The sequence below is a fragment of the Heloderma suspectum genome, chromosome 10 (assembly GCF_057233095.1).
Source record: "Heloderma suspectum isolate Gila_16-S chromosome 10, 16-S_ref, whole genome shotgun sequence".
Classification (NCBI taxonomy): domain Eukaryota; kingdom Metazoa; phylum Chordata; class Lepidosauria; order Squamata; family Helodermatidae; genus Heloderma; species Heloderma suspectum.
The window spans coordinates 21410755-21426684 of record NC_139467.1 but is presented as its reverse complement, the minus strand read 5'-3'; the positions used below and the strand labels follow the sequence as shown (position 1 = coordinate 21426684).

The window sequence follows — 15930 nt, the reverse complement described above, 5'->3', positions numbered from 1 at the left end:
TAGCCACTACATTTCAAGGTAGTATCCTTGAAACCAATCTCCTCTCCCACTCCTCACATAAAAAGGGAATTGTTTAGCCAGAACATTGAAACTGCTTTCATTCAGCCATTTAACGTATTGTCCGCTTTGGCCCTGAGACCCTGGAGAGCTGTCAGTCAGAGCAGACAATACCAGGTTAGATAGACAAATTGTCTAACTTACACTAAGGCAGCTTCCTGTCTTCACATGTGCCACTGTTTTCAATCTCTCCCTCTAAAAGCAAACGCAGGACTGGAGCCAAAAGAGGGCCATTGAGAATAAGAGGGAGGAGTTTAAATTTAATCCTTTTAAGTAACTTTCATTTAGAAAGAGAGAGAGAATAAGAGGGAGGTATCAGTATACTCAGGGAGAACCTCAAGGTTTGCAGAAGAACAACCCTGCCCCCTCTCCATTTTGAAACTTAAAAGTATCAACTTTCCTCCCTGCCCCACAAAACAGTCTAATGGGGACTATGTTCAGTAGCCTCCAGGATCCATGGGACATTGTCAGTTGGAAAAGAAAAACAGGAAAGTGAGGAGGGGGCATAGAATGGCCTGGCTGAGCCCCTTACAGGGCTCCTTCACACGGAGTTTTTATCCTGCGACTGAGATTGCTCCTTCATGGACGTTTGCAGGCTCTTTACATGACGCAGTGATCATCCCAGGCATCTCCTCCATTAAATGCCCTTTGTTCCATTTTTAAATAGATTGCAGATAATGGGCTATCAAATTACCCTGTTGTGTTTGTTTTAGTACCCTCCGTTAAAAGAGTTAAAAGTGTCAAGAAGAGGAGCGAGATCAATGAAAGATAATGGAAGACTTAGATAAGGGGGAGGAGGGGAGGGGAGGGGAGGGGAGGGGGGGAGGCAGCACATGTAAAGGGAGTTTGTTGTGATCCTGCTTTTAAAACGGAAGCAGAAAGCCCCATTTTAAATGCAGGATTTTAGGCTGCTGTAGAAATGCCCACAGCTTTCCTGGAGGAGGATGTGGCTGGCTGGAACCATGAACAGGAGCATTCCTCTTAGAAGGTGAGATACACTACAACATTTTGTACACTCTCTACTTCCAGCTTTCAGTCATGTGCATGAGCAGAGAATCTCTACTAACAAAATGATAATCTGACAATGCGCACATTGTATGTTTTCTCTTTTCGGCTGGAGAGGGTGGTGGGAATAGTCAGTCGCGCTTGCCTTACCTGGCAGGAATCGGAGCCACCTTGCTTTACAGTGGCGCATAACATGTGCCTCAGTTGGACTGTGGGATAGACATTCAAGCATTCCTGGTCAGTCACGGTGGTGATGTTTCCACAGTATAGGACATCTGGCAGAGACTCTAACGGTAATGAAGTGAGGGAGGGAAGAAAGAATGACGATGTTTTTTAAGGACTGCTCGGGTTTTTAAAATGCTTTGAGAACTCGCGGTGTCTCTCTTTGCATGCTCCCCTCCCCCTAAAGGTTGTCTCCTGCTCTCTTGGGACTGATTCTCATGGTGTCAGCTAGATAAACCCTCACCTCGTATAATGCAATGGATTGAGGACTTAACAATGCTTTCAACATTTGAACGGGTGATCTATAGACGCCATTTGCAAGTGGATACTTACTTATATGGATATTTTATGTGCTTTTGTTGAAGTTTATGTATAATTCTTAGAAAGCCATATTTTCATTTGATACCCAAGTATTGAAACTGATAGATTCAAATTTATGTAGCTATGTTTTTCCCCTCTTTTTGTTGTTGTTGAAATTTCACAATAAATAATTAATTTAGAAAAATCATGGTGTCAGCTCCAGATTTTGGGGGGACCCTTGGACAAGATGCATTCAGTGGGTCCCCTCCCTGAGTGCCTCCCTTCTTGCCACAGTTGCATTTGTTTGCCCTAGTGGCCACCCTGCCATCAGGAGTTCACCTCCCACTCCCCATCTAGTGTGTATCCACCCAGCCTCCTTAATTAACTCCTGAACATGGTGCTAAGGATGGGAGCACAGGAAGCTGTTCTATTCCTGGTCAGACTCTTTGTTCATCTTGCTCCCTATCATCTACCCTGTGTGACTACCTAGGGAGGTAGTGGGCTCTCCCATACTGGAGGCATTCAAGATGAAGCTAGACAGCCATCTGTCAGGGATGCTTTGACATGGATTCCTGCATTGAGCAGGGAGTTGGACTTGATGGTCCCATAGGTCCCTTCCAACCCTACTATTCTATGATTCTATGATTCTATGATTCTGTGACTAGCAGCCATTCTGCCAGGTCCTTCCCATCACCTCCTACATGATTCTGCCGACAAGATATGCCATTGAACCTGTCACCTTCGACGTGCAAAGGGTGCATTGAGCTACAGTCTCATCTCAGGATAAAGTGTTGTTGGCCACACTTTTAGTTTTTAATGGAAAGGTTGCCAAGTTTTCAACCAGCTTCTGTTGCTATGTCTTTTAAAAGCAGCTTCACCTGCACATTAGGTTAAATGGTGTGGGAACAGAAGTCTGTTGAAAAGGTGGCAGCCCTATTTGATCAGCTTTCAAGCATCCACATTGCAGCCCATCCTTAATTTCTTCCTTTTCTCTCTGTCATCTGCACCTCCATTTCCTTCTTGGGGTTTCAGCCTCCTTACCTTTCTGCAGAATGGTAGTTCCCCAGCCAACAAGCACACAGTAGCTGCCAGGAGAGACGCAGTTACTCGGCAAGGCGAGTGGCCTGACATTCTTGTTGATGAGGACAGGGGTGAGGAGTTTGACCAACATGATGTCATTATCCTTGGTGTAGCTGTCATAAAAGGGGTGCCGGATGGCCTTGGTTGCAAACTTGAACTGCTCTGTCGATTCCAAGTGCCACAGACTGTGTTCTCCGAAGGTCGCAAAGAGAATGCTGAAGCACAAGGAGCAGAACATAAAGGGCAAAGACACACCCAGCAGTGCAGTGGTAAAAGTCAAAGTGCAGGAGCTCATCATGGCAGCCCCCATAGCCACGCCCCCAGGAGAATCTATAGCCATGCCCCCGGGAGATATAGATAAGATACAGTGGTGAGAAAAAGTTTGTGAACCCTAACCCTCTTCTCCCAGGCATTTGGCAGCATATGATAAATTCTGATTGATCCTGGAATGTCTTATGGTTATGGTTGCTTGCTTGTGATTGCTTGTTTGAAATGGTTTTAGGTGTTTCTTTTGTGTATATTGTCTGTTCATGTGGGTTTTTTTATGTAAATGATTTTTAATCTCTGTATATTGTGTTTTTAATGTTTTTAATCTTTGTAAACCACCCAGAGAGCTCCAGCTATTGGGCGGTATAGAAATGAATGAATGAATAAATAAATAAATAAAGATAGTTATGGAAATTCCACAGTTTCATCATGATAGCCTGAGTGAATCAAAACCAGTCCTTTTCTAACCATCCAAAGGGTTTATATTAGCCAATTCCGTGAAATTAAAAAAAATGTATAAATTAGGCAAACAATGAATACTTAAGAGTCAGGATATGTGCAAAAGTAAGTGAACCCCTGGTTGCGTCAGCTCAGTTAAAGGAAATAATTAGAATCAAGTGTTTAAGTAATTAGGTAGATCTTCAGGGGTGAGTTTGGGAGGCCCCACCCTATAAAAGGGTCAGAAACTTTGCAAGATTGGTCTTCACTACGTGGTTGTGTGGAAACACGTCATGCCACAATCAAAAGACTCTCTGAGGACCTCAGAAATGCTGTTATTGCTGCTCATCAGTCTAGAAAGGGTTGCAAAACCATTTCTAAGGATTTGGGGCTCCACCACTCCTCTGTCAGACAGATAGTCTACAAATGGAGAAGGTTCAAAACCACAGCCACTCTATACCCAGGACAGAGAGAGAGAGAGAGAGAGAGAGAGAGAGAGAGAGAGAGACTGCTTTTCTATTTATTTATACACAAAACAACCTACATTCTGGTTAAAAACTCTATCATAAAACACAAACAACCAAAAACCAACCAACCAACCAGCCAGCCACTAATAAAATCTTACAATCAATGGAGGATGTCTACAGTCATATGCATAGTTACTTGGGACTACACTCCATTGAGCATAGTAGTGCTGAATTTTGACTGCATGGGTTGAACTTGTAAAACAAAAGCTTTAATGAAAGATCAGAGAGCTGAAATGCAGCCTTTAGCGTTTAATTGGAAATTCAAACCAACTTGCAAAGAAGTGTTTAAGCTACTAGTGTGAAGTAGGAACTCCATCAAAGCAAAGAAGTCTCCAGCCTCTGCTTGAATATTTTTCTCATTCTCTGGACTTCCCCATGTTAATCCATCACAAACAGTTGTAAAATGTGAAAGCCTTGTTATCGTGTCATTCACTTGCCAGAGCAAGGAGGGTCCGTCAGTTACCCTGGTGCTCCAGCAGATGACGTAATTGCTCACATTCTCAAAAAATGTCCTGGAGCTACACTTCCCAACATTCCTTCTCCACTAAACCACTAGACACACCTAAAGGTTTTAGAACAGCAGGGTTGCTCTGGACATGTCCTTGCCGCATGCTGTTCAAATGTATTTGTTCTTCTTCAAGATGAAAGTTCAAAGAGTTCTGCAAGTTTCAAGCAAAAGCTAACTATGCACAGCACTGACTGGCTAGTGACCCACAGCATCACAAAGTAACTCCAAATATACAAAAAAGCCAGGAAATCACCAAATGGTTGGTGGTCGGGAGGAAAAGGGCGGGGCCAGGGGAAAGGGCCATAGCTACATGGGAATCACCAGAGGGTCAGATTGGGAACTTTGGAGGGCCGGGTTTGGTTCTCTACCCCTGTCCTAAGTGGATACAGCCCCTGCATCCTGCAGGCACACATACCGACCCGTGTAGCATTGGGCAGCAGTGACCAGCCACTGTTTGTGGATCAGAGTGCCCGTGCAGTGGAACTTAAAGTCGTCAAAAAGTGCTACTGTCCAGGGCTGGGAGTGTTCAACGCATTGGAAGCCCCTGAGCATCCTGGGTCCAGTCTGTGCAGCTGCTGTCAAGAGAAAGGATGGGTGTTAGGTGTAGCAAAGGGCTGGAGGAAAGCGAGGAAACACTCTTTCAAGCTGTGCTGGCAGGCATGGGTGCATTTCCACCCAACCAGAGCAGAGTCACCGGGCAAAAGGGGTGCCCACTGTCAGGGCTGGCATCAGGGATTGGCACTGCTGGGCACCTGTCAAGAACCACACTGCCAAAAATGCCTAGAGCAGCCTTTCCCCAACCTGGTGCCCTCCAGATGTTTTGGGCTATGACTCCCAGCATTCCTGAGCATTGGCTGTACTGGCTGGGGCTGATGGGAGCTGATGTCCAAAACATCTGGAGAGTACCAGGGTGGAGGAACACAGCCTGAGAGCTGCTCTGGCACCTGCTGTTTTTCCTGTCTGCTGTCCACCTGCCCTCTCTGAACGAGCGAGGGGTGAGCAGGAAACTCCATGTACTGTATCCTCTCTCTAGGGTGGGCTGGACACTTCAGCACTGCCAAAAAAGAAAATGCATGATTGAAATGGAAGGTGCTGTTTGCATAAAAACTGGGATATGCTAATGGACGGGTATAGATGCAAAATTAGAAATAACAACTATCATTTCAATGGAAATACAATATATCTCACCATAGTGGGGAAGTGTGACTAGGTCTGCCTACTGTCCAGGTGCTAAGGGTGGAGGGGCAGCTTCAAGGCCCCTTCCTGCTCTCCCTTCTGAGGGTGCTTTATCTTTAAACTGGACTTGGACCAGATGGCTCTTCAAATAGAGGACTGTCCTCTGGAAAGGAGGACATGTGACCACCAAGTTTGGGTAACGACACACCTACGGGAAGTAGTGACGATTGGGTTTAGGGATGGCAAAGAAATCAATTTGTTGGGTGGAGATTGGCGTGTTTCCCTAGGTTCGGCCTCCTGGACTGGTTCCTGCTGCGGCACGACTCGGTCAGCAGTGAATTGGGCCAGTTCATGGATTTTCTGGACATTTTGTACATTTTCCCCCACCACCACAGGTTCTGCAATTTACACAAATTTCTGAGCAATTTGCAGACTTACCTGTGAAATGTGTGCAAATTACAGCCAAATTGCGCAGACTCAGACATAATTTGTGCAAATTTCTCAGAAATTTGCACAAATTAGTCCAAAATCTGCACAAATTGCTCAGAAGTGTGCAGAAATTGCAGAACCTGCAGAAAAAAAATGCACATCCCCCCCCCCCGAGTTCAGGAAAAAGCCCTCAGCTCAGCTTGCAAATGCAAATCAAGTCATACATGCTGCAGAACTCTTGTCAAGTAAAAAAAGAACCAGATTTCCCAGCGATGGACATTCCTAACTGAGCCTAGGAAAAAAGGCAAGCAGATGGGCAGAGGCAACAGCAATGAGGAGAAGCTGGGCTCACAGAGGACCTCTTACCCAAGGGCCCACCAAAACCTGAAACTGGCACCAGTGATGAATAGTATGGCCAAAGTCTCTCAACCTGGGGAGGTATCACTCTCTAGCCAAACTTTCTCAGGTAGGTCTAGGTGATGATTCATGCCACGTCTTTGGTTGGTTCCCAGGCGCATATAACCTCTCTTCTTGCTATAACTGTAGCCTTTTCAGGTAAAGTAATCATTGCCTTTGCTTCCCCAGGGAGTAAGCAAACAAAAAACACCTCCCTGTAAGTAGAAAACTTGCACAACAGAGAGAGGGCTAAACTTGAAATGTTGTCCTTGATGTGTTACTTTTCTTCTTGCATGGTGTTTTCATGACAATGAGCATTCAAAAATGGTATGTCCTACCTGTAGTCTGAAATGGTACAGCCCATTCTACTACCTCATACTGCTGCTTGTGTATCATTCCCTCTATTTCTGATGTTCAGGCATGAGTGCCAATGCATATATAGCCAATACAGCACTATCCATGCATAAGAGGCAGTTTCAGCAGACACGAGGGAATTTTGAGGTTTGAAGAAGTACAAAAACAATCTTTAGAAAAAAACCCCAAGGCCCAAAGACTAGTGAGTGTGCTCTGTGCTCATGGAATGCTAACTAACTGTTAGGGGAGAGTGAATGGAAGACTGGCTGGGAGGGGGAAATGGAGTGGTGTATCGTGGAGAAAGGTGTGGCTGGCTGATTGGAATGATAATCAGACCACTTCACATTACAACATTTTGTTGCAGGGCACATTTGTACCAGGAGTTACTCTTTATCCTTTGCTTACTCATTCTGCATTCCATTCTTGGGTGTCAAGTACCATATTTCTCCCTTGGTTGGAAGGGCATTATAATAATAATAATCCTCCTAGAACTCCTCATCTCTTCTACCCAGACGAACCTAACCCTACAAGCCTATCCACTCTCCAGCACTAGCCCCTCATATACCACCTGCATGGGATCTTACCTGCACAGATCAGAAGCACAGCTATTGCTAGAAGGCCCATGCCTGCCATGGAAACAGTCGGCAAGAGAGAACTGCAGGGTCAACTGGCTCTAGAAATTTTCTGAAGGATTGAAAGGAGAAGGGCCATTGGCAACTTGATCATGAGACTCCACAAGCTTTCGATCACCGACTACAAGAAAGATTTCCAGACTTTGCCACAGTGGGCTTCCTCATGCCAAGAGATACCTGCCCCCAGACTTCCCAAATGTAAGATGGACAGTTCAGCTCACATAGTGTGGTGTAGTGATTAGAGTGTTGGACTGGGACTCAGGAGATCCGGGTTCTAGTCTCCAGTCAGCCATGGAAGCTCACTGGGTGACTTTGGGCCAGTCACTGAATGTCACCCTCACAGGGTTGTTGTGAGGATAAAGTGGAAACAAGGAGGACCTTGTCAACTCCCTTTGGTTCCTTGCAAGAGGAAAAAAAGTGGGATATAAATGTAATAACAAATAAATATAAAAATAAATAAAACCTACTATTTACTTTAGCTAAAGCTCGAGATGAACAAGATTGTTAAAAACTGTAACCCTATTCGCACTTACCTGGGAATAAATCCTGTTGAACTGCACAGGACTTGCTTTCAAACAGACTTGTGTAGGATTGTGCTGTGAGAGAGTTTAAAAGGGGTTGAGAGAGGCTTTGCTTCTTATGGTGCACCCACATTTCTTTTGTCGCCCTATGGTTCTGGTCAAATGGGCAGGGTCAGCTACCGGTTTGATGAGGCCCTCCACAAAGCACACTCTGGGGGTCCCCCCTCCTACATGGGTAGGCTCCTGGGTGAGGGCTTACCTGCCCTGATGTAGCATCGCTCCGGGGCATTGTGGGAAATTATTTCACAATGCCGTGGAGGAACATTACCATCCATGGGCCCTCAAACACCTGGACTACCTTTGTCAATGGTTCGATCTACAAAAAGCAGCCGGTGAAACTTGGCATGGCATGATGAGAATACAGTGTGATCACTTGCTAACTCCTGCAGATCAAACTGCTGTTAAAAGTGTGTCATGGGGTGGAAAGTTCAAAAGCTGGTAACCCTACAACAGGGGTGGACAACTTCCGGAGGTCTGGGGGCCATTTTCACCCCCTGGACCACCACCGTAGGCCACAGTATGCAGAGTGATGTGCAGTTCATGGGGCACCCCCCAAAAAAAAGGGGGGAAAGAAAGGCCCAAATTAACTTCTCTGTAACGTGACAGGGTGCTACAACAGGTAAATTTAGCTTGGTTGCAAGCTAAAGTTAACCCTTTGGGAGGTATGGAACGGCTACAGAGAGCTGAAAGGGCCAAATTAGCTTGCAAATGGATGACATTTTTAATTTTTATTTTATTTTAGGTGAGCATGGGGTGACGGCAGGGACTGTGGCTGTGTGTTGCCCACCCCTGCCCTACAAGAACAAAAAACCCTAGCATCTCTCTCCAGCCTGAAGGGCAAGAAAAGCCAAGGAATGGGGAGGCAGGAAGGCTGCATGGAAACACATCATTCTTTAAGTGAGGTATGAGTAGGGATGTCCGAGAAATCCATTTGGGGGGTGGAATGTGATGGATTTTCCTAAGTTTGACTCCCCAGACTTTGGGCCAGTTCCTGCTGTGGCGCCTAATTCAGTCTGCAGTGAGTCAGGCCAGTTCGTGGATTTTCTGGGCATTTTGTGCATTTCCCCCCACAGGTCCCGTAAATTCTGATTACTCTGAGCAATTTGCACAAATTTCTGAGCAAATTGTGCAAATTACTTGGGAATATGCACAGATTGCGGAACCTGTGGGGGGGAGGGAATGCACAAAAAAAGTTCCTGGAGTTCGGGGAAAAGCTCGCAACTCAGCCTGCAAATGCAAATCAAGTTGTACATGCTGTGGAACTCCATCAAGTCAAAAAAGAACCAGACTTCCCAGTGATGGACATCCCTAAGTATGACCATATGCAAGGAAAGATCGAGCACCAATATAATTAATACTTGTGTAGAAGAGGAAATCAACAGATGCCACCTTTTCACCCCTGCACAGCAAACCTATGGGCCAATCCACGTAGGTGTCAATCCATGGGCCAGTTCACACATAACAATAACCCAATTTTTTTAAAAAAATTGTGGGTTGCCGTGAACAAGGCCATGTGCTGGTGCAAGCTTTCCGATCACTCCTGCTGCAAGAAATAGCAGCTAAACAACCCATGAACCTTCTGTCCATGATTTGTTTAGCATGATAGGAGGCCAGAGAAAACCCCCAGAGAACAAACCATTTCTTAAAAATTCTGGCTTGACATTACATGAGAACCAGGTGTATCACTGCTAAAACTCCATTCTCTTCCTTTGCATCTGATTGTCTTTAGGGATGAACGGTTTGTGTAAAATCTGTTCTGTGTTTTGCGGATGGTCAGGTACCTTTTGTTCCACTGTCTGCCCACCAACGGAATCGGATTTTTTTTGTTTCCAGATTTGCGCAAATTTGCACATGCAAAAATGTGCAAACTCCCCCAAATGCACATTTTCATGCTTCAGCTTATGGGAAAGATGCATATTTTTGTGTGCGGGGGTTAATTTTGCATAATTTTCAATGACAATATTTGCACAAAATTTGGGAAAGTTAGAAAACCGGTCTGCAAGTCCACAGAATCCACCCAACAGGGGAAACGCTGATCCGCTGCGGAATCCATAAGTTGGATCCATGAAAATTCGAACTCATTTGGTTCCATTGTGGATTCCTCTGACATCCCCAATCATCTTTGGAATATTGGAGGCTGCCTTTGGGGCCAACAGTGAAAGAGGATGTTTGGCCAGCACCAGACTGACAGATGACCAGACTGCTAATAGGTTTTCCTCAAACCATAGGAAACTGCCTCATATCAAGTCAGTCTATTGGTCCATTTAGCCCAGTATTGCCTCCTTTGATGGGCAGTGGCTCTCCAGGGACTCAGGTAGAGATGCTTATCACCTGCTTCCTGAGATCCTTTGAACTGAAGATGAACTTGGGACTTTCTGCAAACAAAGCATATTGTGCTTAGGGATGTACGAAAGTCACTTACCTTTTGCGGATTATGTTGATGGTGGGGGGGGAGGCACTCCGTCCCTCCCCCCAGAATCCTGGCCATCTGGCTGTGCTCCGCAGGGATTCTGCGGAGCCGCTGGCTGGCTCCGCCAGCAGCCGGACATCCGGCCGCTGGCTAGCAGGGATGCAAATGGCAGCAGCCGTGGCCGCCACTGTTTGCGTCCCTGCAGTCAGCCGTGATAGGCTACATAAATGTTTACGTAGCCTATCACGGCTGACTTTAAAAAACAACAACAATGCACGTACGCAAATGGCGGCGGCCACGGCCACTGCCATTTGCGTTCCTTATTTTGGCACGTCTTAGTCTACGTCAAGATTTATGTAGACTAAGACGGCGAAAATAAGGGGAACACAAATAGCGTAGCGGACGTGACGCTATTTGCATTCCCCTTATTTTCACCGTCTTAGCCTATGTAAATCTTGACGTAGACTAAGATGTGCTAAAATAAGGAACGCAAATGGCGGTGGCCGTGGCTGCCGCCATTTGCGTACGGGCGTTGTTGTTGTTTTAAGTCAGCTGTGATAGTTTTTTTTTTAAACCTAGCCATGATAGGCTACGTAAATCTTTACGTAGCCTATCACGTCTTTTTTTTTAAAAAAACTGGAAATGGTGGCGGCAGCAGCTGGTCAGAAGACCGGCTGCTGCCGCCGCCAAACCACCACTGCAGCCGCCGCTGCCGCCGCCGCCGCCAGGAAGATCCGCCCCAGGTAAGTCTCGTCCTGGGGGGGGCGGGGGGGCAGACCGTTCCACCACCGATTTTGGGGGGCTGAATGCGCTGGCATTCGGCCTCCCTGAGATCCGTGGCGGAATTCTCTGACATCCCTAATTGTGCTCTATCCACTGAACTATGCCCCCTCTGCAAGGACAGTGGCAGGCAGGGGCAGGGAGAGTTGGTGTTAGTTACCCCATTGATGCTTAAGGATGTTGGAGAAATCTGCAACAAATTCAAATGCGCACGGATTTCTATGAATCTAACCTCTGGATTCCGCAGTGGACTGGCTTTTTCTGAGTCACATGCATTCTGTTGACTTGACTGGTTTTTCAGTTTTGGGGTGGGATTTGCACTAATGCACACTTATGCTAATGTGCACTTGCGCTAATGCAAATTAGCCAAAGTAGAATGAAATTCTGGTTAAAAAAATCCAATTCTGTCACTGCGTGGACGATGGAACAAAATACGCCTGGCAATCCATGAAACACTGACGAAACAGGTTTAACAAAAAACATACATCCCTACTGACGCTCCAGATAAGCAAACAAGATAAGCAGACAATAAGAGCTTTGTCATTCTGATTCCTTTCAAGATGTTCTGGAAGGCAGGCAATCAAACCACTCCTACCCATTGCCACCACATCACCTAGGAGGCTGACCTTATGTTTTAGAATTACTACCATAGACCCATTTTGCAGAATTAGGGCTGAATCCACCATGTCATTTGGCACTTGAAGTAAAAAATCCAATGCCCTCCACTCCAGCATCTGGTCCATCCCCTAGCCTAGGGCGAAGGCTGCCCTAACCAATAACACATACTATACATAAATAAAAGGGACCCTTGGGGCACCTTACAAACTAACAGCTGTAATGTTAGCATGTAATGCGTGAGCTTCTGTGAATAATTCTGCTGGTCTTCAAAGGTGCCCTGTGTGCCTCATTTTTGTTCTTGCTGAAACAGGCAAACATGTTTACCCCTCCAGAATTGGTCATATCATACATCAGAGATAGACAACTTATGGCTGTCCAGATGTTGCTGGACTACAGCTCCTATCATCCTTCACCAATGGCTAAGCTGGCTAGGGCTGATGTTGAGAGGTTGTTGTAGTCCAACAACCTCTCAAGGACCACACACTCCCCACCCCTGTTGTACATAAACAATCATATGTGTATTGATATGCATTCGATCATTTGCATGCATAAATATTATAATGCCCAACCCCACTAGCCTGAAAGAAGATGTAAATCCATCAGTCACCTGAAGTCTTTCTCTGGGATTTTGCTTCGAAGGAGGCCTTGCCAGTCACAGGTACATCCACCCAGTGCCAAGGATGGAGCCAGGAGAGAGATACTATTGTGCTGGTCCCAAGAGCTGAAGAGGAAACCATTTGGAAGACGGTCGCACCTCCCTTACCGGCTGGACTCAGCTTTAGGACAAGCGGCATGAACCCGCCCACTGTATAATGCCCATTGCACTGTTCAAAGACCAACCCATCTCTTTCTTCGATAAATACACACTCCCTTGATTTTAACTAGCTGCCAGTCACCCATCTCGAGAGCAGTGAAGATTGGTGCCTGAAACATCTGGAGCCTCTAGGACACCACTCCCTCTCCTCTTCCATTGTTAAACTTGCATGCTCATCTCAGTAATGCCACACACTAAGTTGGTGACCCATTTTTATTTGGGATGTCGTTGCTGCTTGGGCCAAACTCACAAAGCGGGATTAATGACACTAGTCTCATGTCACAGATATGCCCTGAGTGAAGACGCTCCCAATTTACTGCCCATCCCTCACATAAAGCATAACCAATTATTGGCATTTGGGGTGAAACCAGAGACTATGGATGGAGAGGCAGCCAACACCCTACCATGGAAATTAAGATGAAAAGTGTCACCTCCTGATCTTGCCAGATCATGCCGTAATTAACTGCAGAATGGGGCGAGGTCATTTATTCTCTGGTCAGCTGGTCATCTTGTGTAACACGAAACCCTGTGAAGTAAGTTGGGCTGAAAGTCTGTGACTGGCCCAAAGTCACCCGATGTCAGGAGTGCTTCTGAGCACAGGGAGTGGGAGAGTAGTTCAGATTCTGAAGAAGAACCACCAGACATGGGGGAGGTATGTTCCCAGGCTAGTCCAGACATGGCTAGGCAGGCTCCTCAGGTTTCAAAGGTCCAGCTGGAGGAGGAAGGTCCCTCTTCACTCCCCACCCCGTGAGAGACAGCGAACAGGGAGAGGTGGGGTTTGGGGAGTCTGAATTAATAGATGCAAGACACAGATGCAGAACCAAGAGGGAGAAGGCCGGGGCAGAACTTAAAAGGTCTACTCAATTGGCCCTGCATGAACAGCGGCACTTAGAAGCCGAGAGAGAGAGAGAGAGAGAGCTCACCCCACCACTTAAGTTAGGCCAGTGAGACCACCTTGGCAACTTCTTCGTAGCTACCTTTTGAACCCCCTGAAGGCATTTCCTTGCAGACTGAGAGTCACTGAGAATTTGTGTCTGTATGACCCTCTGTGGTAATGGATTAAAAGCTGTAGATTGAAGCCTCTTGTCTGTGTTTGATTCGGTGTTTGAAGTTCATTGTGGGTAAAAGGAATCTGACATCCAATGAGCTTCCATGGCAGAGTGGGGACTAGAACCCTGATCGCTCCCAGTCCAACACTCTCACCATTACACCACTCTGGCTCTCCTTACCTGAACCTTGAGATTGTCTTCAGAGGCCCTGCTCTGAGTGTCCTGCCAAAAGAAGTGAGGCGGCTGACCACTAGGACAGCAGTTGGGAACCTCAAGCCTGGGAATCAAACCTGGCCTTCTGGTGTTCCCCAGATGGCAGCACCACTTTCTTCTGGCCCTACCCCTTTTCCTCAGCCACCAGTGCTTGGTGAGTTCTCTGCTTTCAGGCAGTTTGTTTCCCCATTGTAAAAGGTTGAAATGCCTCTCCTAAGACTTCATTACAGACAATAAGAGCATTAAGCTAAAATATGTTTTAAGAGCTTTAAGCTTTAGTAAGAGCTTTAAGCTAAAAAAAGCTTCACAACTTCGAAGCTTCGAAGATCATGCCTCAATTAGGAAAAAAAAAACATCGCGGAGAAGCCCCGATTCTGCAAGGATAATGCCTGAATTTAAAAAAAAACATCTGGAGCGGGGGATAGGAGGGGGTAAACTTAGTCTCATTTGAGGGGACACTACAACCCCCTGCTCAGTGCAGGAAGCCTGATTCCCAGGCGGTCGCCCATCCAACTACTGACTGGGGCCGACCCCGCTTAGCATCCAAGATCAGACAAGCGTGCTCAGGAAAACAGCAGGAAAACAGCACAGCGCTCGAGTGTGAACCGAGCTTGCACGTTCAATGAAGCACCGCAATGGGGAAAGTGGGTGAGTGTGAATAATTACATTTAATGCGAGAGCGTTTAACCCGACGGGACACCGAATTCATTGCGATGGCGGGTACAATGTAGATCGGCCCTATGTTTCGCAGATTGTCAGGCATTTCGTCGTCCACTCATTAACAGAATCAGATTATTATTATCTTTACCAGAATTTCATTCTACTTGTGCAAGTACCTTTTAGTGCAATCCCCCACCCCCTGCCAAAAAAGTGAAAAGCTGGTCTGCACATCCGTGGAATCCACATGGCTCCGAAAAAGCTGATCCGCTGTGGAATCCACAGGTCGGATTCACAGAAATCACTCATTTGAATCCGTTGCGGGTTTCTCTGACATCCCCACCCCTGAGCTAGGGAGAAGGTCTTTTCAGAGTAGTGGGTGACCACTAGGGAGACGTCCTTTTTGGTAGTGACCAGTTACCGACCAGCCTCACCAAAGAGGTTTGCCTGGCACCATCTTTATGGTCATTTCAGTGCCAGGTGTCCTTTTTTTATTTACTCAGGCCTTTTAAATAATGTATAGTTTAAGACTGTCATCTTAAAATCCATGTTGTAATTGTGTTTTGGTTTTAATCACTTTTAGGTTTTCTTATATATTGTATTTTAATCTTGCTTTGGTTTTGCAAGCTGCCCAGAGAACTTGTGTTATGGGGCAGCTATGTCACTAAAGTAAATTAACACATAAAATATCCATTTCCAGCATGTTGTCCCTGATTATGGCTTGGTTTTCAGTGTTGAATTTGATGTGACACCGGCAAACCACAGATAGGAGCCTCTGCTGTTTTTAAAGGGTTAATAGCCACTGGGAGAGGGATTTCGATTGAGACCTCAGCATTGGTGAAGGGTGGGTTATTCCTTTGTGCACACCATTTCCCTGTTTAAAGTGGCCGCCCTGATGCTTATATTTGCCCCATGGGAGGACATATGGTGGAGATGTGCATTTTCCTCTACAAAGGAAATAGCAGTTTCCAGAGTGGGGAGAGGTGTAGGTCAGAAAAGGGGGAAACATTAAACCTCCCTCCAACACCACCAATCTGCTTAGGATGGCCATTTATGAATTGCCAGAAAAGAGGAAATGCATACCCCCCCCAAAAAAAAGGGGGGACAAAAGAGGACAGCAGTTTGCATAAAACTTCCATATCCTAATGTATATGTATAGATGCAGAGCTAGAAATAATTATTAAGATTTAAATAGAAATACAGTACATCTCACCATAGTGGCGATGATTGTGACCAGTAATCTGTGTGTCTGCCTGTTCAGGGGGTCACTGCTGATCAGAATTCTTGTGGTTCTTTAAGCCAAAATTGGGCAGGACAGCCTTTCAAATAGAGCAGGGGTGGGGAAACTCAGGCCCAGGGGCCAAATCCGGCCTGCCGGGGTTCCTCGTAGGGCTATGTCCCCTACTCCTGACCTCAC

The 15930-nt window shown here is 46.2% G+C and overlaps 1 protein-coding gene across 1 annotated transcript in view; it reads right to left on the bottom strand.

Moving 5' to 3' along the window:
* Positions 1-252: 252 nt before the first annotated feature.
* Positions 253-15930, bottom strand: part of LOC146337941 (serine protease 1-like) — a 31106-nt gene continuing 15428 nt past the window's right edge. The window contains exons 6-9 of the mRNA XM_084816347.1: positions 4726-4854; positions 2626-2879; positions 1213-1349; positions 253-270 (exon numbers count right to left, since the gene is read on the bottom strand). Of these exons, the coding sequence (XP_084672473.1) occupies positions 253-270; positions 1213-1349; positions 2626-2879; positions 4726-4854 (538 nt within the window). The remainder of the gene's footprint in view (positions 271-1212; positions 1350-2625; positions 2880-4725; positions 4855-15930) is intronic.